Source organism: Amphiura filiformis, chromosome 13 (genome assembly GCF_039555335.1).
Source record: "Amphiura filiformis chromosome 13, Afil_fr2py, whole genome shotgun sequence".
In the NCBI taxonomy this organism is placed as follows: domain Eukaryota; kingdom Metazoa; phylum Echinodermata; class Ophiuroidea; order Amphilepidida; family Amphiuridae; genus Amphiura; species Amphiura filiformis.
The window spans coordinates 11,145,345-11,173,038 of NC_092640.1; the positions used below are offsets into that span (position 1 = coordinate 11,145,345).

A 27,694-nucleotide genomic window follows, 5' to 3' on the forward strand; every position below is an offset into this window, starting at 1 on the left:
AATATAAACAATATGGTACATCTCCTCCTAATGGCTATTACCTGAGACGAATATAACTGAATATTTGTCTTGACTATACGCTACGGTTACATAATTAATCGGATTAATTACCATAGCAATAGGTGAAAACAATTTTGAACATATCGCGCTGCACTACAAGCAGGTTACACTCATCACCTGTGTATGTCTGCAATCATAGATTGAATACAATACTGGTATTTTCAAAGATACTAATCTTACAGGTGCAAGTAATCAGCATGATATGGTTCAATGAAGAGGTACCGCGTGAAAGTATCAGTGCAGCGCTGTATATTCAAAAATTGTTTTCACCTATTGCTATGGTAGTTAATCCAATTATTACGTAACTTTGCCAGCGAATTACTTTCTAAATTCTGGTCTACATACGGTTATGAAGCAATAGCTTGTCCATTGGTGGTTATGGAACAATAACCCCTGATGAAGGAAAGAAGAAGGACATGAACGAAACCCAATTCAAGGAACGGCTAGACAAACTCAAAGCTGACAATCAATCCCCCTCCTGATGGTTATGGTATGTGATATGTAGATATTTATGGAATAATAACACAAAATTTATTTTATTATTTTTTTCCATAGGTGGTTATGGAACAATAACCCCTGATGAAGAAAAGAAGAAGGGCATCAACGAAACCCAATTCAAGGAACCGCTAGACAAACCCAAAGCTGACAATGCAGTCATCAAGAAAGATGACACCCCAGTTGCTAGCCCAAAGAAGGAGAAGGTCCGGCGTGTCAAGAGCAATGCTAGTACGGAAGCATCACCTCTCTTGGAGACGCCACCAACAGGGTTTGAAAGATTGTCTCCAAAACATAAGAAAGGGAGTCCAAAATCATCACCAGCAGGGACACCAAAGGATTCGCCACTTTCATCACCCAAGTTATCACCCAAAATATCCCTGGAACATTCCCCAAAGCGATCCCCAAAACGATCACCAAAACGATCACCAAAGAAATCACCCAAGAATCTCTCTCCTGCCAAGGAGCCGTTGAGTAAAGCATCTTCACATTCATCCCTAGGTTAGTATTAAATAGGGCCCTTGGATAGTATTTTTTTTTTGCTTCTCAGCTTATTTTTTTTATGATATCTGTATTGTCTTGTCCACCTCCTTCTGCTCTGTTAGTGATCTTTCTAGCTGCCATACTAACAGAGTCTAAAATAGATTGAGAATTGTAGTTCTTGAAGGCAGTTACGTGATGATAACTGGGATCAGCAACTTTCAGAGTGGATCAGATCAGAAAAGATATCCTACACTTCCCATAATGCATTTCTCCCACTTCAATAATTTTACTGGACTCAGTACACGGTCGATCTTACCGTTCCGATGTTGATTAAGATACTTCTTGCATCGATCCCGAGATGCGGAAAAACCAATAGTCATTTTGTCCCACATAAATGAATAAATAACAAAAACCCCGATCCCCGGTGGACTCACCCAAAAGGTGACGCCACACCATATGATCGCCCCTTATCCTCCTTGGTCTCCGACTGACACAGACGCGTGCCTATCGATTGTTCATAGCACTGTGTATCAATTTCTCGACCAAAGCGAGATATACGGTTGTAGTTTCACACCTTAGGTAAAACCAAACCGGTATTGTTCGGCTGAGGATAGTTTTGACGGCATTTTCTGGCGAAAAAGTGACAAAAAACGCGATCCAAAACTTAGCTACATATCGTGCCTCCGCTTGTATACGGGACACACGAGCACTTCAAAATGGCCCCCCGTTGACGCCATTCATTTTGTTTCCCACGTAAAACAACCATTGCAGCCTGTAAGTTACAATAGATGTTTGTACATACACATTGTATTTCATGTACGGTAGGTTATTGTTGCTATGTTAGGGTGATTACTCTATCGTTATGTCTTCATTACCGTCCAATAAAGACGAGTTAATCAGATATTCATACGGTGGGGATTGGTAGGGACCCGTCTGACATTTTAGTAATAAAGTTAGCCAGTCCTTACTTTACCACTAACGTTAGCGACCAGCCTCCGTGCTCAGGTTTGCTTACTGGGCTTGAGTCGCGTGTTGGGGGGGTAGTGCCCCCTCCCTTTTCTCTCGCTTCGCCTCGCCCTGTCGGGCTTGCCCTTCCCTGGTGACGGAGCGGGACCCACACCCGCTCTGTTTCACCCACAGGGAGTGCTCACGATCTTCTAGATGTCTTTCTTTTGCTTAGGACTCTCCGAGTTCCAGCTTGACGATTGGGATAGGCTCCGCCATCGCCATAAGACGAAGAAGAAATCTACCAAGGGCACTGGTAAGGTCGATACGGTGGATTCTGCTGTGACAGCCCCTATGGGTCATGGCAGGTCTGCTTAAGGGGGCTCCGGTCCCCGGACAAGCAGGCGGTTCCTTCGGGGACTGGTAGCGTGTCGAAAGGCTCAGCGGCCAGCGAAAGCACTGACTATACGTCGGAGCAAAGTAGCAGGCAGCAGAGCGGTAACCACCAGCGAAAACCCTAGCGGGTTTTGCAGCAGGAGGATACCAGTCGACACGGTAGATTCTGCTGTGACAGCCCCTATGGGTCATGGCAGGTCTGCTTAAGGGGCTCCGGTCCCCGGACAAGCAGGCGGTTCCTTCGGGACTGCTAAGCGCGTCCAAAGGCTCAGCAGCCAGCAAAAGCACTGACTATACGTCGGAGCAAAGTAGCAGGCAGCAGAGCGGTAACCACCAGCGAAAACCCTAGCGGGTTTTGTAGCAGGAGGATACCAGTCCTCTAGCGAAAATCCTCACGGGTTTTTAGCAGGAGGACACCCGCCTGTTGCAGGCATATCTCACGGGCTCAAACAGCCACAGTAGTAGCCAGCGACGGGCAGCATGCAAGGGTACCCGGGCTTGCCTGGGTTGAACCCTAGCATGCATGGGTTCAGCAGAGACGATACCGCTGCTAACGCTGTGGGTGTAGTCTTAGCAGAACCAACTGGGGTTGTCACACGGCAGCGCCCATGGCGGGACCGCCGAGTGATACCCTGGGCCCTAGAATAGCTGCTGGCTGTCCACAGGGACTGGCTGGCGATTATTCAGGGGTTGGGCTCGCAGTCTCTCACGGGACAGCGACCCAGGTGCATTCGGTGGCAGCTACAAAGACGAGCTACGGCTTGACTTCAGTGGTAGCCGCTATGCACCCGCCCATAGCTGCCGTGAGTGGTCCGCCACACACAGCGACCTTGGGCGAAGCTCTAGAGGGTACAGTAAGTAGCTTGAACAGCCTAGCTGATCAACAACCCACTTATGTCCTCGAGAGCTAGCGGAGCGTGGGTGATCCATTACCGTCAATGGGTCAATTACCCTCTCTTGATCGATCACTGTCAAATCAACAGGGCATAGCTCCATTGATTGACGCTGCCTATTCAGGTGGCGAGGTGATTGATCGGGGGTATGCACGCTCAGCTACCCGTGGTACTAGGCAAGCTCCCTCTAGCCAAGGGACAGCCGGTATAGCGGGTACCCATACACACGGGCTTGATCCCTTGCGGGGAACGCAGTGAGGCATGGGTACAGTGGTACACAGCCGGAGCCCTCACGGGCACCTACGCTGGAACCACGCATACAGCGGTACACAACCGGAACCCTCACGGGTACCCATGCTAGTACCAGCGCCGGTACCACGCCAGCACACAGCTTGATCCCCCAAACAGGGAACGCAGTGTGGCGAGGGTACAGCGGTCCACAGTTGGGAACCCTCACGGGTACCCACGCTGATACCGCGACCGGTACCGCAGCACCGCTTTAGTCGCCACAGTCTCTGTGGCAACAAGGGGAGGCGGTGCTGGTACTGCAGTACCATGGGGTTACCCTGGTGGCGGATCCTTTCAGGGTCAGCTGCCGGCTGGGTATGCCCGTGGTACCCGCCGCAGGGTGTTTCTTCCACGGCCCAGCACCGTGGCAAGTGTCGCCAGCGATGGCCACGCAGTACCAACATCAGCTGTTGACCAGGCCAGCCGGCATGGGGCTAACCCAGATCTTGATCAGGGTAGGCCCCGTGCTGCTAGCGCTCGGACGACGGCTGCGAGAGCATGCGGACCCAGTGGTGCCATGGCGGATACCTCAGGGTCTTGCGGGAGTACTCCCTCTTCTGCTGGCAGGTAGTCGGCGAGCCACACAGTGGTTATGCCTTCTTACCCGCTTTCAGATGCCCGTCCTCAGTTACCGTCATCATCGGAGCATGATACGGATACTGTGGGCGAGGGAAAGGAGTCGGAAGCTGAGTCCGGTAGTGACATCACTACAATCTCCTTCCCCCCGCTGCCCCGCGAGGGGAGCAACAGCACTGATCTTCCTCCGGACACCCCCTAAGGGGAGTCCATGGAGGAGGACCAGGGATCCTTTCAGTAGGATGCTCAGCTGCTGCTTCCTCACAGGGGACGCCTGCACTCTCATTCCCGGCAAACCTCACGGGTAGATATCGTAGGGCTGTCGAGCTCAGTAGAGCTATGACGCCGCGTGCTTGCACGCTTCTCTGCGTAACGCGAGGACCACGGACCTACCTGAGGGGATCCGAGAGGGACCCAGATGTCGCCAAGCGTATCACGCTCAGACAACATCTGAGCTCTTCCGCGAGGTGAGCCTATTAGCGGTGCTAACAGCTAGCCTCAACGAGAGCTCCATGGGCCTAGCCCATAGGGTGTCCACTCAGCGCCGGGGAAGGGCCTGCCACTCCAATCGCTCAACGCGATGGAAAGGCAGGGTCCTTTTTTCTTTGGATGCTTCTGCGCCACGGTGGAGGACCGTGCAAAGAAGCTACCAACGGGAGCACTCTGAAGAGGTCGGAAACTGCCCTTGCCAATGGGTAGGAGCTCCGACTTCAGCAGGCCGTGCACCACCAACAGTACCCGAGCCCACTACCTCTGCAGCACCCATTTCTGGGAGGCGCAAGGGTAGCACAGGAACAGCTGGCAAGCCCCGAAGAAGAGCAAGCGCTTCCAAGGGAAGCTAGGCAGAGCATTCCTGGGGGGCTCAGCGGTTTTTCCACAGGGGGATCTCCCAGTGGACGACCGCTTATGGCTTTCACCCAGAGGTGGGAAACCATCTCTTTGAGCGCCTGGGTATGGTCAGTGGTGAGTGGGGGTTACAGACTGGCAACCCAGTCTCCCCACATTCTGCCTGCACATTTCAGAGGTCCACAGTAGTGCCGTCAGACGGCCCCCAGCGTCGGGCACTACTGACAGGGATCACACAGCTTCTCACGAAGCGGGCGATTGTCCCGGCTCTACCCCCCGTTCTACGGGGGATCTTGGAGCCATTGGCTCAAAGGAAGACCGGCGACGGGAGCCCCATCCGGAACCGCAGGCTGTTGAACACGTTCTTCAGGCCCAAGAGGTTCAGAATGGGGACTCTCGCCTCGGTGCTAGCCTGCCCCATCAGGGGCATGGGAACAGCATCGCTAGATCTCTCGGACGCCTATCTGCATATGCCAATCGCCTCTCAAGATCGGAGGCATCTGCGCTTCTAGGTACAGGATCAAAATTACCAGTTTTGATACCGCCATCCGCCTGTCCATCTCTCCCAGGGTGTTTAACACTCTTGGTCAGAGCGGTGGCAGCGTACCTGAAGCACAGGGGTGTCAACATCAGTTGCTACCTGGACGTTTGGCTCATATACGGACGCACTCCACTGAAGACTACGGGTCTCATGGGGTTGATAGTCCGTAGGGTGCGGGACCCTGGATTTTTGATCAGCTCAAAAAAGTCCAGCGTGGTCCCGACGCAGACACCACTATTTGTAGGGGCCCAGATCACCCTCACGGAGGGGTTCGCGGTGCTCTCACCCGAGCGGGTGACGAACATGGTGCGGTGTGCCTGACTCTTGGCCGAGTCTCGGGCAAAACCCGCTGTGGCATGGATGAAGGTGGTAGGCCTAATGGCCAGTATGGTAGACCTCGTGCTGTACTGCCGTTTCTACGTTAGGCTTACCCAACTACACCTTCTAGCCTGCTTGCAGGCCCAGTCGTCACCCAATGTCCCTCGCGGTTCCGTTGTCGGAGATCGCGAGAGGAACTCTGGTGGTGGACCCATCAGCCCAATTTGACCCAGGGTGTCAGGTTTCCTGCACCCCGGTATGTCACGTGGTGACGACCATAGCGCCAAAACGGGGCTGGGGGTCCACATCCACGGAGACTCCGTCTCGGGCCTATGGGGGCCATAGAGACAGAGTTTCACATCAACCTCCTCGCTTACGAGGAGGTGATCGTGGAATCACATACCGTTGTCCTGACGGATAACACAACCGTGGTAGCCTACCCCAACAGACAAGGGGACTCCGGGCCACCACGATTGAGCCTGCATGCACGACACCTGATAGGGTGGTGCAAGTTCAGGCAGATTACGATGAGAGCGATACACATCGCTGGCGTCACCAGCATCCTCGCGCACAATCTGTCACGAGGAAGGGTGTCGGGACCAGCAGAATGGTCCCTTGCTCGCAGAGAGTCGCTCAGACGATCTTCAAGGGATGTACCACCCCTCGAAAGATCTGTTCGCATCTCATCGCAATCATCCACTGCCGTGTACTGCTCAAGGGTCGCGGACCCCCAAGCATTCACCGTGGGCGCTCTGTCCATAGACTGGGAGGATGACAGCTTATGCAGTCCCTCCGATCTCACTACTCATGAGGGTGGTGGCCAAGATCGGGTGGGAAGACTGCATTGTCATTCTGCTAGCGGCAAGGCCGCTGGCACTCCCCGAGGTACCAGATCTACTCCGGATGCCCGGAGCGGAGGTACCCAGTCTATCACTAGAGCACCTGCAGTTAGCTGCATGGCCCTTACCAGGGAACACGCAGCGGAGGGATACTTTTCATCAGAAGCTGTTTTTCTCATCGCCGGGCTAGACGGAAGTCTACCCTCCGTACTTATAGCCAGAGTCTGGCTCCATACTACGCTTGGTGCAATGAGACAAATAGCTCTCCCGCTAGAGCCTCTGTGCTGCTAGTTCCGGAGTTTCTGACAGAAAAGTTCCAAGCAAGACTTCAGCGGGCCACTGGGGCCAGCTATAAGTCAGCTGTCCTCTCCATTCACCGAGGTTTCGAGACGGGTCGACTATCATAGCCGATGGTTACCTTATTAGTCTACGCCTCGACGGTATGTTCAACGAGTGTCTACCAAAAAGGAAAGTGATCCTCCTAAGGGATCCCAACACAGTCTTAGATTACTTTAAGGGTCACCCTTTTGACCTTCCGTCAAAAGCGACGCTTAAATACGTAACTCTCAAGATGGCTTTCCGGTTTGGCGTTGGCTTCGGGACGGCGGTGCTGAGTTGCACACGGTCTCGATCTCGAGGTTAGCTTCCGTGTTCACAAACACTGGAGCGACACTGTTTCGGCGCTCTGTTCTCGTGACTACGAACAGGCGCGGTGCATACCGACATTCGTCCCTCTCCAATCCCCAGGGTTGGGCAAGGTTCGGCTGAAGCCAAAGATAGGCTGGGGTGTCCGATAAGGCGCTGCAGCACTATTTCTTCCGAACACAAGCCTTGCGAGGACTCACGACCGCATTCATCACCCTTACAGAGCCTTTCGGTCCAGCCGCTGTCGCAATGGCTGGTCCAGGTGTTGGTGGGGTCCGGGGATCGCGAAGGTTTCAAGCGTCCCACGACCCACTCGACACCGAGCTATCTCATCATCTTGGGTATACCGTACGGTTGTCCCTTGAGGAGATCTAGCAGGCGGTGTCCCGGAAGCCACCTCCGCCCTTCTCTACGATACTTCCGCTTACGTTAGTAATCAGAGACGGGCGGAGGTTTACCGGGACATTGTTCGGCGATCATAATACGGTGGTGTACGGGTACCAGGTTTTCAGACTATACAGAATACTCAGCATGGTAAGAACCAGTGTCGCTATTCTTAACCACCAAACTTATTAAGTAAGGAGGTTTATGTCTGTGATCGCGTGGTCTTTTTGTTTCCCGACCGTTGGGGAAAATATTTTCTGACCTCGCGAAAACCATCGTTACCGCTCCCGATCCCTGATCAGATGCTGACCAATCTTGTACCTCCATCCGTCGGTTACTTGCTAGATCGATCTTTCAGATGTTGATGCAAGAAGTATCTTAATCAACATCGGAAACGGTAAGATCGACCGGTGTACTGAGTCTAGTCCCAAACAGAAATGTTTGGTAGACTCATAACTGGTGCGATCTTACCTTTCCGATGTTGATTATCCCGGACCCCGCCACCCCTACAAGTTTGGTCCGGTAGGGGATCCCAAGTCGGATAAGGGATTTATCATATGGTGTGACGTCACCTTTTGGGTGAGTCCACCGGGGATCGGGGTTTTTGTTATTTATTCATTTATGTGGGACAAAATGACTATTGGTTTTTCCGCATCTCGGGATCGATGCAAGAAGTATCTTAATCAACATCGGAAAGGTAAGATCGCACCGGTTATGAGTCTACCAAACATTTCTGTTTGGGACTAATTAGCTATCTAGTGTCACATGGGTCGATAGTGGTAAAATCTATCTCAATGAACAGAGCACATCCAGAGCTTGCAAAATATGTTTATCTCTTAACTATCAACCCATGTTTAACCAGTGTATTCTCAAAATGAAAACAAAGGGAATCTACAAAGTAATGTGGGAGTCATATCATGTTGCAAAGGATTCTGGGACAGGTAAGATATCATCTCTGGTTGATACCACTCTTTGTAAAGATAAGGCCAAATAAATGCTTGTACATAAATGTTAAAAAATCCAATTTGTCGTACTTTTTAATCTCAGGTCAGCCTGACAGCAATGGCTACAGTAAGCTGGAAGAAGCAGTTGCTGATGAGGAACCCATCAGTCCATCTCAAGTCAGCCCCTCATCTCCATCAAAACCAAAACTGATTGACCTAGCTAAACTTGCCATGCACACTAGCAAATTTGATTCTGGCAAATCTGACAAAGCAGCTGGAGAAACTGTTGATGAAGAGAAAGAAGATGATGATCAGCATCATCACAAGGAGGATGAGCAGTCATCCTCATCATCATCATCAGATTCAGAAGATGATAATGTTACAACAACATGGACAACATCATTTGACCAAACCCCGATTTGTTATTCCGGAGATGAGATCACGCCACGAGTCGTCTCAACCGATGTCTACACTTTCGAAGAGGCACAACAAACTGAGTCAGCACCAAAGAAGGTGTCTCCGGGAGAAACGCCCGGAAGTACCGGTACTTTAGAGAAGAAACTCAAAGCTAAAGAGGCAATGAAGAAAACCAGCAAGACGATGAAGGATGCTGGGAAGAAGGCCGGCGAGAAATTTGGCAAGATGTTTAAATTAGGTGGTGGTAAAGACGCAGCTAAGAAAGCTAAGAAATCTGAGCAAAGTAATGTGAAGGAGAAGGGTGGGAAAACAGAAGCCCAAAAGAGTAAAGGAGCTACTGTGACATTTGCTACCGCAACTAAAGCTTCTTCAAGTAACTCGCCTGTTGTTAAGAAAAAAGGTAAGTTTTCTATTTTTTCATCTTAAGTTCAGACTTTTGCTTCTTTCTTATATTGAATTGATGACAAGAATGCTGATGGATCCACTTCTAAGCTGATGTATTTAATCTACATACGTATGACCCAGCCTTCACTGGTGTAATATGTGCAATATAGTATTAAGAGCAATTAGGGACTGTGATTAAAGAGGTTCTGTTAATTAATCAGCTATTTTGAGTTCATTTGTCAATACCAAATGAAAAACTTCTGCTGACAATTTCACCAGAAACTTTCTGGTTTTCTGAAAGCATTGATGATGTTATATTGGATGGTTCAATAACATCATCAACGCTTTGCCTTTGACAAAGTTAGGTTTCTGGCGAAACTGTCAGCAGAGATGTGTAAGTTTTTCATTTGGTCTTAGCAAATGAACTCAAAATAGTAATTAGGGACTGTTTTAAGCTTCCTCTGCACAATTCCATATTGTGCATTTTCCTGAAATTTGTATTCTTCGAGTCACTTACACTTCAGTCTTGATCACAAAAATTTATTTTGGATTCTGGAGTAACCTTAATTTGTTATGTGTTATTATTTATTGAGGAACTTGAATTGATGCATTCTATTGTTCCACATGCAAGTAATTTGCAATACATGAACATAACAGGCCATATCATGTCCTGTAATTTCCTAAAGCTAAAAGGCAAGCTATTGTAAAATAATTCTGGTATATCCTGCGCACAAGTATAACCCTTAACCATAGCCCTAACCCTAAACCCTAACCCTAAAACACAGGGTGTGTAGGGTAAACCAGAATTGTACCTAAAACACAGCATGCGCAGGGTAAACCAGAATTGTACCTAAGGCCAAAAAAAAATTGTTTGATTGGCGTAACCCGACCTACCCTAAAATTAGGCCCGACCCTAACTTTTTTTTTTTTTTTTTTTAAAAAAAAAAAAATTAAATTAAAAAAAAAAAAAATTTTAATAAATAAATTTTTTAAAAAAAGAAAAAAAAAAGTTCCAAAGCATTTATCAAACGAAATTTACAGCTTAAAAAAAAAGAAAAAAAAAAAAGAATCCCGACCTACCTACCCTTAAAAAATTTTATGTTACGCCAATCAAACAATTTTTTTTAGGCCTAACCTGCTTATCCACAACAAAAGCCTGTGTAGCTCAAGATTATTGTAATATATTTATAATTGATTAATGTTACTAATCCTAATGCCAAATCTGTAACACAATCAATGAGGAATGATTCACATGTCGACCCTGGATGAAAGTGAGACATGTTTCTAAAGAGGACATTTAGAGCTTTCAGAAACTAAAACCCCATGTTGATACGACTTCTCTTTGCAAAGTTACATCAATTTATCAATCCCTGAAAACATATCAACAAAACAATTTTAACACTTGCTTTGCCAATATCTCAAACTCAATATTACTGACATCCGACTCATTTCCCTTGATTGTATATCACAATTAATTTATAACCAATGTGTAAATTCTGTGTATTTTCAGGCAGAAAGAAACTGCCTAAGGACGCAGACTATCAGAGTCCCATGTATATGTAATTAATGGTGGTGGATGGTCCCATATTTCCTGTGAATTCCATGAAATAACATAACCATCATTGTGTAGTATATGTTAACATTGTCCAGTTCACTGAAAATCTAGATTTAACGAACATCATGTTTGTGTCAAATCCCACTTCCATGAAATTGACAAATAAGGGCCTCTTTTACATGATTTTTGTTCATTCATTTGAGTTTTCGGATCTGTCGGATCTTGATATTATAACAAAGTGTGGTATTTTCAGAACTAGCCTGAACCACTTTCCAAATTTATGAAGCCAGGATGTGCTTGTGAATTTCAATTCTTGCACACTGCATTTTGTATACTATTTGTGCAGCATACATTCATAAATGAGAAGACTATGGGAATGGGGGAACAAGAGGGGGAAAACAGAGTATCGGATGTGGGTTATATCTGGTCGCGAGTGACTCAATATTGCCCTAAATAGGCTGTTTTTGCATATCTTTGCATAAACATCAGGGATGCTGGCATGCACCATGGATACACTCCCTTGTAAAAGTATGTCAAAGATCTGCCAGATGTAGAATTGAGATGCAGTATCTGCACAGAGAGGATATATCTTACGCTTCCCATAATGCATTTCTTCCATTTCAATTTTTTGTACTGATTTGCTATCTAGTGCAACATGGGTCGATAATGACAAAATGTACCTCAGTGCACAGAGCACATCCAGATCTTACAAAATGTGTTAATTATTTCTTGCTTATCTACCCATGTTTAGCCAGTCCATAAAATTCTCAAAATGAAAAGACCTGTACAAATGTAATGGGAGTGTCATTTGACGAAATGAGGTGATGTATCATGTTGCAATGGATTCTGGGAAGGAAAACATATCTTCTCTGGTAACTACAATATTAGAGATCCATAGAATGGTTACTTCATGCTATATGCAAGATGCATATTATGCATTGCATTTGCATACATTATGGTTTTCACAATTTGGACACTTCATTAATTACTTGGGTCAATGTCATCTTTGTCAATTTCTCATTAAGGGTCCAGGAGCGAAGAAAATGAGATTTTGATTAACAAAACACTTGAGTAACATCATCAAATTGGCTATATCGTGCCAAGGACTCAAAATTCATGATTACGCATTACTTGACTGGCGGTCGTGCGTCACAAATTAGTGGTTAGGAACAGGGTTGCCAAACCCGCGATTTGGTAGCCCTTTGGTAGACTTTTGAAGATTTTTCCCGCGACTTTTGACTATTTCCTGTCCCATAGAAACCAATGGTTAAGAAAAAAATTAGGTGACTTTTCAACATTGGCTCCCGCGACTTCTGATATTTTCCTGCCCCATAGAAACCAATGGTAAAGAGAAAAATTGGGCGACTTTTCGATTATTTGACCCGCGATTCGGGCTGAAATCTTTTGGCAACCCTGGTTAGGAATGTCTTATAAAATGGCTAATTGGTGTTTGATGAAGCTTGAGCAGTTTCTTAGCATAATTTGATCAACAAGTTTATTTAGTTCCAATCCGAAATCTTATACAACTTGCGAATGATGGAATATTTACTCTTTACTTTAGTGAACAAAATTTATTCGCAAAATACTTGACAATGTGCTTAATTTTTGTGTTCATATTTGTTTAAAATGCTGCACAGTACATGTATGGGGAATTTACATGTAAACATGTATAAAATGCTACATGTACATGTATGGGGGAATTTACATATGTAATGTATACGTATAAACATGCTGAATTTACCGAGTTCAAATTATTGTACAGCAATAGACAATGTCTCTTCTGTATATAAATTAACTGAAAATTGTGTATATATATTGGCTAGTTTCAGAACAAAAGTCCAGTCCTCTGAGATTTTGGGGACAAAAGTCTCCCAAAGCAGGTAAAAACACTAATTTTTTTAAACCTGCATGATAAAATGAATTCAATATCAGGCATGATGATGTGTGTTTTCATTTAAACAAAATTTGTATTTGATTGAACAATTGGAATGTTGCATTTAAAATTTATTTTAATTCATTTCATTACATTTTGTATTTCTGTGAAAAGAATTATTGAGAATGTTGGTTTATATTTTATTTAATTCAAATCAATTTTTTATATTCTCAAATGCCATAGACATGTATATGCATGAACAATCACTCTTTTGTGCAACATTATGTATGTCTCAATGGGATCAAAGGATTATGTAAGGCACATGGTTCCATTCATTACATGTACATTGTATAGACCACTTGACATGTGACGTCATTGCGTATGGGCACGAATGATGGCACCTTCCATTGTTCTTTGCCCTGCAGTGTGCGTACGCATCGTAGTTTGCTCAGGGCATGTGCATTTTAAATCTCCCACCACATTTCATATAGTACAAGAAAGCCATTGAACAGTGAAGTGGTTCGTTCGAGCATATCGATAGACCAATCCCTCGATCACCTTTGTTGATAAAGAATGATGTCAAGTGGTCTATAGTGGGACAACTTTTCACTCTTATGAGGTTTTTTATTTTCATTATTTATTTGTTTGTTTATGTTTTGTTTGGTGTGTTTTAATATGTTTCAGCTAAAAAAATCCAATTGCCAGTTTGCTTCCTGGTATATCTTACTTTGACTATGCAATCAAATCATTAAATGTATATTTCCCCAAAATTCAGTTCATCAATTTCTGTGATTGAGAGGAGCCAATGAGGGTCCAAATACAGGCTTATAGGGATTGGGTGTGTTTGATGAGATTTTGGACTGGCTAATTTTCCAGCATAATTACCCCTTCCTCATATGTATTTTCATGTGTATTATAATACTATATAAAGGGAAATTTTTGTAATGATTTAATTTTTGTGTTTTTTGCAGTTAAACAGGCAACCGCAAATATAAAACACCAAGAAAATATTTCTAATCATTAAAGCGACCAAAAAAACAACTTGGTCCAACAAACCAAAATTTTCAGAAATTTGGAAAAACAATTTCTTGTATAAATGAATGCTGACTGAAATTTAAAAAAAATTATATTTCAAAATATTTCCAGATTTTGGTAATTTCTAAGGTAATTTGCAAGAGGAAAAAAAAGTCAGACTGCTCGTAAAATGGTTTATTTTGTCCCCTAAACTTTAATATGTAGACTGTTTCAAACTGTGAATAAAAAACCCCACAAAACTGTTCAAAGCTGTTCAGATCACAAAAATGAACCCTGCAAAAATAACCCAATATCCCATTATGTATGTGTTACTCTCACTCAACACTCTGTAGAATTACAATTCAGTACTAATAAATAACCCCTCTACATGCTAATTTATTCCGACTTGTCAATCAACCACAGTATCGTATATTAGTCCATTAATTTAATCACTTTGTCTTGTTTTCCGTTTTTTTCCTCCGTCCTTCCACCCTCGCACTCTTCATGCATCATCACCTTCACACCACCATCTAATAATTCTGCATCATATATTTCCCATCTTGTTTGTGAAGACACTAACCCACATGAGAGGGACTCTGGCAGTCCAAGTCGCCAAGGCAACATAGCGGGCAAAAGTCGCATGTCTGAGAGGATGAGATCCACATATGCAAGAGGTAGGAGCAAGTTATTATTTTGATTGATTTTGAGTGGTTGGTGCAAGGAGGTCCCATATTTAATAGCTGCCAGGTGTCATATTTTTAGATGTTTACTGCAATAGAATGCAGAAATGGTCAAATGTGTATAGGGCAGCTATTGCAGAAAGGGCCTTCTAGCACTAATACTTGGATTGGGCTATTCCACTTGGAATTATCATCCACGGGGGAGTACAAATTTGAAATGGAATGAGCACATTAACTTAATTTTTTTTTTAACTCATCCTCTCTGTGTGGAAGATTCAGGGTGTATGAAATTCAAATGGAGCCGCCTAATGTGCTCATTTCATTTGAAATTCACACTCTTTCTGTGGAAGATTTTTCCAAAATCTTCCACAGGGGTAGTGTGGATTTTAAATGGAATAGCCTGTTAACAGTCTTGATTAACAGTCTGCTTTGATGCACCTTGGTTTTTTGCTCTCTGTCTGTGTTGGTCTTTTTTATCGCAAGTATGATCTTATTTATTTATGAAATTGGTTCTATTTTTTCAAACCTGATTTTTTGCTATTTTTGTAATATTTACATATTTACACCTAGCCCAACTTACACCTAAATGGAGCCAGCCAAATTTGTTGTGTTTGTAGGTCAATAGAGCAATTTCTGACATAATGTTTCCCATAGAACTTCACGTTAAATGACCAAAATAGCCAGTGGTGTTTCTTTCACTTGACCTCATTATTTCTGCTTAAAATGGACAGAAATCCTTCCTGACAGTTATTACTAATATTATTTCAGCATTTTGAGTAAAGAATAACATTTAGAAAATTTGACAGAAATCATACATTATGGCTTGAAATTATAACATTGGTGATGCAAATTCATAAACTGTCAAAAAAAGTCATCATGTTAATAATGAAATAAACAAAAGGAAAGCAGCAAGGAACAAGAAGAAAAAAATTAATAAAAAGGTCAAATTCCTAATTTTTATCATTTCCTTCATGGACCTGAACTATACCTAATGTCTGTGTTAATATCTAAAATTTTGCAATTAATTGTATTTTTGTTTGTTTTGTTTCTCCATAAAAGAGCGTATGGAAAAATATGAAGCCAAGAAGCAGAAAGCTGGCAGGACACAGTCAGGGGGTTTCCCAGACCCAAGAAAGGTATGTTTAGCCTTATAGAATAGAGGGTAGTTCAGTACTCTACTGTTATTAAAAAGAGGAGAGTGGTGCAGTGGTTAGGGACGGGTACTTGCACATGAGGTCCTGGGTTCAATTCACAGGCGGTGGTGAGTTTACCTGGATATTGACATCTGAACAAGTGTGATTTAATTGGCAGCAGCTGTAGATTAAATTCATACTTCCGCCCAACCCATATGTGACCCCTCGGCACAACTGAGCCCTGAAGTCGCCAATCATCATTTTTGAGATATTCAACCAAAATATTCTGCTTGAAATTAGCTTTAAAATGATGTATATCATGTCTATAGTACTTGACATTTAAGTAGTGAAAAATCAATAAAACAGTCAATAAATCCTTTGTTTCCTATTGTTTATTGTTAAGTTCGATGGAGCATATCTCAATAGTGGCACTGGCGACATCAGGGCTCAGTTGTGCCGAGGGGTCACATATGAGATTACTCTGTTTCTGAAAGTGTGCTATGCAAAGGTCTAATGCTGGTTTTATACTTTCTGCTGCGTGCTCGTGAGCAGCGTGACACTTCATCATGCCCCTTGCACTTTTATGCAAGCGGAGTGGCATGCCTTTCAGCGGCAGCGGCATGACTATGAAAGCCAATGGTGCCACTCAGCATCGCAAAATCGTGTCATGTTCTCAAACGTCAGAGCGGCATTGCTCCCGAGTTGACTTGAATTGAACTCCTAGTGATGCTGCTGCTTGGGCAAAGCGGTGGAGTGATCAATATATCAGCTTGCCTCTGGTTACCGCTAGCGTTTCTGATGTGACTGTGTAGTGAAGCAAAATCGTTGTCAAAGCGGCAAGTGGCAGGAAAGTATGAAACCAGCATTATAGACATGTTGTTTAAGGGCTATTGCTAATAATTGCATGTAAATCACTGCTGTCATTATCAGGGGTGTAAGAGTTCCTCTTTTCAGCTGATTTCCTCTTTTTTTATTGCCAAAAGTAAATATTTTATTTTATTTTCAGCCCATATTTGCTGTTTTTACCCTGATTTTTACACTGTTTTTCAGCTTTTTAGTAATTTTCCTCTTTTTTTTTTTGTCTGAGGCCTCTCACACCCCTGCATTATGTATTGCAGTGGCCAATAGAATGCTGTGTGCTACTTCTGGTACTCAAGGTCTTAAAAGATTGTGACATGATAACAGATTTTGTGTTTTGTGTATTACTCTGCACACTAATCCATATACTTTGTTCCCAATTCTGTCTGATGTAATAGGACAACTGTGCTTAGGCCCCCCAAAAAAGTGTTTGTTTGCCCTTTGTGACCGACCCAAAAAACATGAAAATCTTGGATTGCTTTTTTTTAAACTCATAAAATTTCATGATGTTTGCATGTTTTCTCTTCCAAAAGTGTAGTAATATTTTCTAAGAAATATTTTAAGTGTACAATCAACTAAAAATACAATCAAAACACCACATTAGGTGGTCAATAGCTTTCGTTACGCTGCAAGATGTGGTTTCACTTTCCATATGTGAAAATGGGAGGAAGAGCCCATGAAAAAAAAAAAGATCAACCTACCGACAAGTTTTGTCTTTTACGGGCAAACAAATACTTTTTGTTACCTTATGTTGATATGTTGGATTCCCACCTGATTTCTTTTTTTACTTTAACTGCATTAAATGGATTATTATTTCTTCATATCACAGGCCACTCATGAGAGAGGAGAAAAATTGGGTGAATTGGATGAGGTAACCGAAGATATGAAAAACAGCGCTGCTGGCTTTGCTGCAATGGCTCGACAACTCAGGCTGCAATCGGAACGCGAGGCAAAGTCATAATGATAAAGTGACCAACAATAAAAGACATCTCAGGCTGAAAAAGTAAAACATGATAGGCAATGCAAAGTATTACAACTCGCTCGGCTTGACAGATGGGCAGGTTTGAAGTGAATTGGCAACTGAGGCAGTGTACGATAAACAAAATTATGGTAATATGCAGCACAAATACCTCGGAGCAAGCTACTACATCTAAGAGGAGAACATAATGGTAACTCACAACTCTGGATATGATATGCTGTAGAGGTGAGGTGCTAGTCGGCCTAGCGTAAATTGTAGGGCTGAAATGGCGCTCATTGGTTTGAAATATGCAGAACCAACATCAGCAATGACAAAAGGTGAATGGATAAGGAGATGTGCAAGTTAATTCATTGATGGTATATGTTGCTTTATTATGTAGTTTATCAGTAAGACAAAGGATGAGCTCGCTAAAGAAAGGGGTTCTTACTGAAATTCTTGATGCAGGACACAGGCAGAACAGCCAGAATTTGGGTTATTCAGTTGAAATCCATACGCCCTGTGGAAGACATGACCTGTCATCTGCACAGGGAGTGTAAATTTCATACATTGTTACCTGAATGGGTGACTCCATTTGGATTCTACACCATCTTCCATAGGGTTGTATGGTTTTCATCTGGAATAGCCCAATCATCAAGTGTTTGCTTGAAGAAAGTGTAGGGATTCCTTACATCTACCTTTGTATGTATACACAATGGGTTATAATAACCTAGGATTTACCCATGTCACAAAAAAGTCTTTAAAAATCCTCAATCCAGGAAAAGGGCAGTATTCCTGTCACCTCTCCTGTATAATAGCATTTCAGTAAGAGCTCTTCTTACATGTAGGACGCATAAGGGTGACAGTCTGTCTCAGATGATCACTATTAGGTGAGACTCGGTGCAGGAAATATTGCCCTCTTAGAATTCACCTAAAGACGAGTGATCAATTACCTCCTGGTCATAAAATGCCTTCATGGTACAACTAGCTGCAAATATAGGTATCCTATGCTGCTATAGGTATATTATATTATATAATAGAATGATAAAGGCTATTGTTGAAAACTTTTTAATGATTACTAATTCTAATTTTTCAATCGTAGATGTTTTAATGATCTCTCGATGTATATTACCACCACCTGTCTGTGACCCAAAAATTGAGCTATTCCAGTTGAAGTCCATACACCCTGAAGACATGACCTTAATCTCCCACACAGGGAATGTGAATTCCTGATGGGTAATTCCATTTGAAATACACATCCTGTGTGGGAGATTAAGGTCACGTCTCCATTAGGGATGCATGTATTCAACTGGAATAGCCCAAAATGTCTTCTCTTCCAATAGTATAGTATGTGATATAGATGTACAACCAGTATTTTACATTTCTCATTGTAATGTAGTAGTAGTATGTTAAGGGCAATCCTTTTTAAGAACTAAAATCTTACGACTCATTTCTTATTTAGGAACAGTTTAGAAGCAGTGCTAAATTTGGCTATAAAGGGTAGTATTTAATAGGTCATAATACATGTACTTTTATAGTGTAGTTTGCCATAATATAGAAACATGTTATGTGTCAAAAATAGACATATTTCTATGCAATGGAAGAGAAATGCAAAATGGAAGAATGATGTGATAGTGTAATTTTTGCAAAGACAGAGAGTGCCATCTCAAGGGAAGGAAAACAATTTAGTATATTAGCAAACTCCTCCATGTTTACTCATGAAATTGCCCACAAATCCCAATGGGAGTACCTATGATACACCTTGTGGTTATCCTATGATGACTACTGATATAGGTGCAGGTATACGCTGGCGAAGTGATGTAATAATTGGATAACTAGCATAGCAATAGGTGAAAACAGTTTTTGAATACATCGCGCGTTGCACTCATCACCTGTGTATGTCTACAATCATAGATTGAATACAATAACTGTCTTTTCAAAGATTGTAATATAACAGGTGCGAGTTTCAGCGTGACATGGTTCGATGCAGAGGTACCGTGTGAGCGTACCAGTGCAGCGCGGTATATTCAAAAATTGTTTTCTCCTATTGCTATGGTAGTTGATCCGATTATTACATCACTTCACCAGCGTATACATCTTGGATCAAAGATGGTCAGTGCATAGCCAGGCCTTTTTCAGAAGGGGAAAGGCTTATAAAATTATAAATATCAGGGTGGACAGTATCCCACTGGGGCAAGAGGGAGGCAAGGCTTCTCACATGGGGGTAACCCAGAGAAGATTTATAAGCAGTCCCATGATACAACTGAAACATCTGGGTACTTGAGAACCAGTCTAGTAATCACAGAGTTTCACACAATTCTTCACTGTTGATTCCCGTTCCAAAGACGCGATTTTCAAACACTCAAAATATGTCCAAAACTTGGGTCGATAAGCGTTTTGAGATGATCCCTGAAAAGAACATCGATACCCTGTTCAAATGAGCACTTTTTTGTTACTATCGACCCACATTTGAATGAGGAATAAAGGTCTGAAAGTACAAGAAATTGGTATACTAAAAGCAAAAATTTCAATTTAATGGACACAGCTGCCAACAGCTGTACGCGATGCGACCGATATTTCAAAGTACAATGCGAACGCACGACCATGGATACAATAGTGAAAATACTAAGCAATCATGAGTGAGTTGGCAAGGTTGGATTCACTTCCACGTTACGCACACGCGGGCGTTCATCACACAGTGTACGCAGAGAATCATCAAGCTTTTGACAGCTGTATTCATTCAATTGAAATTTCTAGTAGACTGGTTCTCAAGAACCCGGATGTTTCAGTTGTATCATGGGACTGCTTATAAATCTTCTCTGGGGGTAACCCCTACCCCTTAGTTATGCATCTGGAGATGGTTGAGGCTCCACTTCTTAATGAACAGGTAAATATTTGGGATCCTGTACATGTAGCACAGATACTTGGGTTACAAATGAATTGAGAAACTGGCTGTGTATGGAAACATAGTGGGAAGCTTCGTAGGTAAAGTTGGTTATGTAATATTCCAGTTATAGAATTTGTGTGATTTTCTTTGAAATATCACACAATTATTGGTTTGCCAAGTACATAATTGCCAGACAAATTTGTATACTCGTAATAATTATATTTTATACATTTCAATTCAATGCACATTCTTATGCAAAATTAAATCGGCACACTTTGTGGAAATATAAAACAGTAGTAGTCATACATTATATTAAATGCATATATTCAGTGCATAGTTCTGAATTCATATCAATTGTGAATTACTTGTATCGCAATAACTTGTACTTTTAAGGACCGATTTGTAATGCGTGTATGTTATTAATGGCCCTCATATTACAAGTGCCTCGTATCTAACCATTTGCTTTCATTGACATATTCAGCAATTTTCTGTACAAAATATTTGTTCTAACTGCACCACCGGTTGATTAACAATTATATAGGTCGTTTTGATCATAATATACCATGTCTATTGCATATAACTATGTTTATAAGAGTGTAAATGAATATCCTTGGTGTCCACTGCTGTACCATGCCAAATTCGACAGCCTTGTTGTGTGATTCTTTGTGATGTCCAATTTCTCTTCATCAGATTCCTTTCACGTTTGCTATTAGCCCGCTTTAATAGCACAATGACTTGTCCCCTAAATGCAAAAAAGTTTTATGACTATAATTGTTTACATATAGTCCATATGTGACCCATTACCACAGAACTAGCAACAAGCCGCTTTGAACTTTTTCTAAATTTTGATTTTATATCAAATTTAAATGTTAAGGTGTACATTCATTTTGTCTTGCAAAGTCTTTTCCATTTAAGAGAAAAGTAGAAAGTGTACAATTTTGTGATTGATTCTAAAATCTGTATGTTGATGGATATGAGGATGAGGCCATCACTGTTAAGTGATTACAATACTCCCAGAGTGAAGCCTTAATGGCATATTGGATGGCCCATGCTGGGGAAGTAATTGATCTTTTCAATGTAGCCAAACTGATTTGAGTTTTAAATTACCACCGAAAGTAAAATAAGAGGAAATGTTTGCAGGTTTTTATTTTTGACAATTTGCCTTATTAAAGTGAAAATTCCTTGTGTGGAAACCTGATACATAATATATTTTATGAACCGTAGCCTAAGTACTGACAAAAAAGCATTGTTCATTTTGCAAATTTTATGAGACATGGCAGTTATAAAATTGAAGTCTTACAAAATTTAGGAGGTGACAACGTAATGAATATAAAGCATTTTACAACAATTGTAAAAGTAATAAGAATATATTGTACTATATTATATTTAAGATACTTGAAACAATATATTGATCTGTATTTACTATTGATGTGTTTGTATAAGTTTCTTACTGAAAAAGTTTGTATAAATTCTTATTTTTCACAATTTTTTTTCTAGGCTTGTACCAAATACAGTATATGGTTTTCAAAGCTTTAATTTTTTAGCTTTTTATTGAAGTATTACACTGTTATATGTAATTATCACAGTGCTGTATATTTTGACTAAAGAAGTGTTTCAGTAATTCATGGACTACATGTCCTATATAATACAAGTCATGTTTACAATCAGTCTTTGTAAAAATCCACTTGGGGGGTCCAAGTAGTTTACATGTACAGTGGTCTATCAGGGTCAAGTACGAGGGGGCAAAGACCAACAAAATTCCTGGTGGGCATCATTTTGGTCCTGTGTTACTGTTATAATTGCACCCAAAGTGCAAAAACAATTTCAATTGTGTACATCCATATCAAAAAGATGCACTTGTCGGCTGCTACATGTGTCTCATTTCACATAATAGCTAGGAATAAATATCAGACTCATATCAAGTGTAGGTCACTTCAAATCATCCCCAAGTCAAATTTTATAAGGAATGTTCTCTGTATTCCTAACCCATGTGACTTCGGATGATTTGAAGTGACCTCCACTGCAGGAGATGAGTCTGGTATTTAATCTAGCTATTATGTGAAATGAGACACATGTAGCAGCCGACTAAGTGCATCGCTTTTGATATGGATGTACACAATATGTACACTATTTTAGCCCAAAATTAAGGTACAATTTTGTATCTACCCAACCAATTTTCAATTTTACACTAAAGGTACAATTTTGTGTTTAGTAGGTCAATTTTACACTATTTGGGGGTGAAATTCTTTTTGGGGAAAGACCACACTGTTTACAATGTAGATTCCACATCAGGCATTCTGAATTAGATCATATGATGTGCAAATTGGTTAACAAATTAAACCAATTTATGGCCTATTCCACAAAAAGAAATCATCTTGTGTAGCATAAACACATGCTCTTTTTTTTTTTTTCTTTTTGTGGCTGCAATATCGCAGTGCTGAATAGGCTTCTGATTGGCTATTCAGAATAAATGTAGTCATGTGATGACCTATGAAAGCATAACAATAAAAGCTAATAGACTGTTGATCTTGTGATAGTGATCATTTTATGCTTTATCATACCACAAAGGGAAATCAAAGAACATCGCTAACCGGATATATTTTCATATCTAGTCAGTGAGTGCGTATTTACGCTTTATATCTATTCGGCTTCACCCAGTATGACAATTCGCGCATGATAATTTCTGTACCATACCTCCGCTTCTCCTGATAATTAATTATTAAATTAGTATATCCTGGGTGTATATGTTTGTGTCACTCTCTCACAACAAAGTGGTATTATCAGACTTAACACTGCTTTAATGGGCTATTCCATTTGCAATCTGTAGGCCCCCCTGTGGAAGACATGACCTTAATCTTTCACACAGGGGGTGTTAATTTCCAAATGGAGCTACTTGAATGGGTGACTCTATTTAATATCTACACCCGTGTGGGAGATTAAGGTCATATGATCATGTCTTCCATAGGGGTGTATAGATTTCAAATAGAATGGCCGAATTTTACCCACTCGCCTTCATGCCCAACCCCATATTAAATGCACAAGAAGACGGACAATATTATCAAATGTATGGTGCCAAGAGGCCTATGTATAATCTTGTCTATACATTTATGCACACACAGAAACTTTCTCAGCACATTACCCCTTTCAAGCATTTGCACCAATAGATCCCAAATCTCCAATACTCGTCTGTCTCTATCACTAGATACATTAGTAGCATTGATTACCTAATTAGGTGAATAGATTTTTGTAGAAATTATATATCAAATCAGTTTATTCTTGTCTGCTTTGAACTATTTATAGAGTTTATAAATCAATGTATAACATTTCAAATAATCAATGTGTCTGATGTTTACCTTACAAATTGATTACTAATACTGTATGAAAGCAGCATGTTTAGATCATTAGTAAAGTACTGTAAACTGTCTATTCCTGGAAAATGTGTCTCCTCAATTGTAATATGAAGTCAGAGATTCATCAAAGTGGTCAAAGCATTTTCAATAGAATTTAAGCTTACTGTAATTGAATACTGTTGAAAAATCTGATGAATTTCTTCTTTTTCAAAATAATATCATACCTCCCTCCATACTGGAGAATTGAAGGTGTTAAACTCATCTGGTAGAATTTGGAGTTGCGATGATTTTTTTTCCAAACTCTTAATTCCACTTGTAATCTCCTTGGGGAGGATAGACAACTCATGGAATAGCCCAATAAATTTTGTATATTTAACAAAATATGGCTGTCAATATTGTTTCCTCCAATGCAGTGATTTCAATATTTTCAAGTACTATACACCCAGTCACAGAGGAATTGATTTATAATCAATCAGTTTTTAGAGCAGCAGAATGCATTCTTGAATTGAATTGAAAAAAAAAATTGAATTGAATTCTACTTCATTGCTTGAAAATCATCAGTGACCGAGTGTGAGTTACGCTATTAATTTACACACATACACAGGCTGAATATTATTTGAATAACTCAGGAAAATTTTAATTTAGATATTGATAAATGAAAACGAAAATAACTAAATTTATTGTTTATTTTTCATGCCACATATGGTCCAGTGAATAGTAGAAATTCACAAGATGAATTGATGTCACTATATTGAAGAAAATAATTTGTAAAATATAAAAACATATTGTAGAATAAATTCAAATTTAGTTTAAATTTTTACATTTCAGCATTGTATGCAATTTCAATCTATACATTATTGCGAATGAATCCCAAGCTTTGTGAACTTTGATGTACTCACATGTATACAGCAATGTAGTGAATATGAAACATAGTAATAAGCAGAGTAATTAAAAACCCAACCTTTCCCAGAAATTACATGGTATTGTTATAGTCAAAGCAGATGTTATATCAACAGACACCAATAATGTCAGTTGATTGTAAGAAAATGAAAATGCATAATAAAGCAAAATTTTGCAACTGCAATTCTCTACACGATCTGGTCCATGGGGGCCAAAGGAGGCATTTTTAGTTACTGTAATTATTACATTATACATACATACAATAGGCTATCATGTACTGAAAACGCCAAAGGTCTAGCATACTTGGTTCTAAAGTTATGAAGATTTTTTTTCTTATGTATTTTATTGTTTTTTACTCCATATTTTTACCTTTAGGGACCGTTCACAAACACTTGTAAGGGGGGGGCCTGAGGAGGGTCAAACAATTTCAGGGCCCCCCTTTTTGCATCAGGCACCCCCTTACAAGTGTTTGTGAACGGTCCCTTATCTCAGTTTCCAATTTGCTGCCTTTGACCCCATGGACCAGATTGTGTCACATATGCTTCTTGTGGGCCAGATTGGGCCTACTTCCTTATTTGGTGGTTAGCCCTTGGGCAGCTCTGATATGTACAGTAAACATAACAAACCAAGGTGTATTTGGTTCTCAAACAGATGTTTGAAATTTGTTTAGACCTCCATTGCCCATGAGGAAATCATAATAGAGAACCCATGACTTACAATCTTGTATTCAACTGTCCAGCTTCATGCATTTGGCTGCAACATTATACATAAATTTCTATAAATTTTGTGTTAAGTAACAAATCAGCATTGCAAACAATCTCAATTTGAATATATTTTTATTCAGCAATAAGTGCACATGTTGAAGGGTTGATGGCTACAGTTTAAGTTCTGGAAATGAGTTTCCTATAGATATTATTGGATAAATGCAAGAAAGTCCCAGTGCATGATATATGCAAAGCACCTGTGGCTTTCTTGTATTGAACCATAAAAATTATATTCCTGGTGCTGAAAATAAAATGTTACAAATATTCAATCCATATGCCTGTATCTTCAAATTAATCTTCCAAAGATGCAGTTCATTTGCTTATTAGTCAAGGTTTAATGTAATAAATCCAGGTGGGACACTTGACATTGACAAGGGGTATCATCGATGAACATGGACTTTCAAAAAGCACCATAAACCTGTATTAGCATTAATTTGAAAATGCACCCCTAAGCAACTATGGCATGTGTCATTTCTATAAACGTAAAAGTATTGGCATTATTGGTTTCCCTAAGCAAGTAAAGTATCAAATTCTAGACTTGAAAGCAATTATTTGAGACAGAAATCCATGAATATGCAACTTGAAGAACCTCACAAGGTCAGAAAGTTTATATGATTTCATAAAAAAAAAATTCTCATAGCACCCTTAATATGTATGATTTCTTTTTCCAAATTGTTTGGATTAGATACCCCATTCACATTACATATGTACAGTGCTTTGATCTTGAAAATGACCCTTTTTACATGAATGTTCACAGATGATACCAATTACCCATTGGTCAGTGGCCCACTGGGTGAAAATCACCCATTATTTCATCTCATGGGCATAACAAAAACAAAGCAAATTGTATATTTCTCAGTATTAAGTTTGTATTATTTTTGTGAAATATACCATAGCCAATATTGGTATATAAACTTATACTGCCTACTTAAGTGTTCAATATTGTATTTTGCACCCAAATATGGACATATATTGTAAGTTTATGAAAAAGTTATAGCCTGATGTATATATTCTTCTTGCAAAATTTCACTAAATTTCTATTTTTATTTAGTTGTACTGTTTGTTTATGATGTCAAAAGAGAGTATGAAAATTATCTGGTGCTGCCACTGATTTATAGTACCCAAACCTGACTCAAATTCTTCAACTCATTTAAAGTTTGTGTTGGTTTTGTAGACTTAAGGTCCGTTCATACTATGTCGCAATTGCATTGCGATGTGCAAAATACTGCATTGCGATATCGCAATAAAGTTAAATACATTTTAACTTGGAAATGCGATGAGTTGCAGCAAAAATAATCGATATGTTGACAAAGCACCACATGGCAACGCAATTGCAGCGTAGTATGAACGGACCTTTAGAAAGGTTTTATTTAGCCCATACTTTGAGAAATCAGGTCAAAACTCTCAGATTTTATACTTTTTTTCAAATATTTTTTAATTTAATTTTTCTTCTTGACTTAACAATAATAAAAACTTTTGTATGCAAATGAAAAGGTACCGTACTATAGCTTTATTGTCATATTGAGGCACCTATTTGTGTATTTTGTCTGTCTGTCGTAACTTTTAAAATTTAAGTCTTTACTCTATGTAGTGCACTTTACAGATTTAACTAGCCTTACTGTTTCATATACATTTCTTACATTTTTCAGATATAGCATATAAATATGATAAGTACTGATCGTAATAATACTGTATAACAGAAATATTTTGCCGAGTTTAATATTTGTGCTTTCCCCAGGTAACCGCAAATTTGACCCCCTGAGCACTACCTGCTAATCTAACATTGCCTCTGATTGGTCAATTACATGATATCTTTACTTTAATCACCAATCAGAATGGAGCTTTGCAAATAATTCACCCCAATTTTTTTGTGTGGCGAAATTATTCTAACAATGTTGCTGATTGGTCCAATTGATAATGAAAACTTCTTTTTGGCCAATCGGCAGGTTGTTAAAACACCGCAAAAATATATTATTAACCCATAGGAATCAATAAATTAACTGTTTCAAACCGTAAAAAAAAAAACTGTTTAGAAAAAACTCAAATAAATCCTGCGAACATAACCTGTTATACTTTGTTTATATATATACATGTTATGCAGTACTTGAAAGTTAGCTTTTCTCGAAAACCAAAATAGGCCTATTTGCAATGTTAATTTTTGTTTTTAAAGGCTAGTATAACGATTCAATAATTTGTGCCTATTCCTGTTGCAACAAATTTAGCGGCAGTTTTTCCTGTAGCATTTTTGCACTGCAGCAAACATGTCATGAT

The 27,694-nt window shown here is 40.6% G+C and overlaps 1 protein-coding gene across 4 annotated transcripts in view; it reads left to right on the forward strand.

Moving 5' to 3' along the window:
* The window catches only part of LOC140168005 (uncharacterized), a 44,675-nt gene extending 22,272 nt beyond the window's left edge, over nt 1-22,403 (forward strand). Inside the window, exons 3-8 of one of the 4 annotated variants that reach the window (XM_072191313.1) lie at nt 616-1,056; nt 8,757-9,470; nt 12,833-12,889; nt 14,469-14,570; nt 15,636-15,712; nt 17,397-22,403. In XM_072191313.1, the coding sequence (XP_072047414.1) occupies nt 616-1,056; nt 8,757-9,470; nt 12,833-12,889; nt 14,469-14,570; nt 15,636-15,712; nt 17,397-17,528 (1,523 nt within the window). In that variant the 3' untranslated portion in view covers nt 17,529-22,403. Of the gene's footprint in view, nt 1-615; nt 1,057-8,756; nt 9,471-10,964; nt 12,702-12,832; nt 12,890-14,468; nt 14,571-15,635; nt 15,713-17,396 lie in introns of those variants that run through there. The other 3 variants (XM_072191315.1, XM_072191314.1, XM_072191316.1) reach the window with 3 other exon arrangements.
* The last annotated feature ends 5,291 nt before the right edge of the window (nt 22,404-27,694 follow it).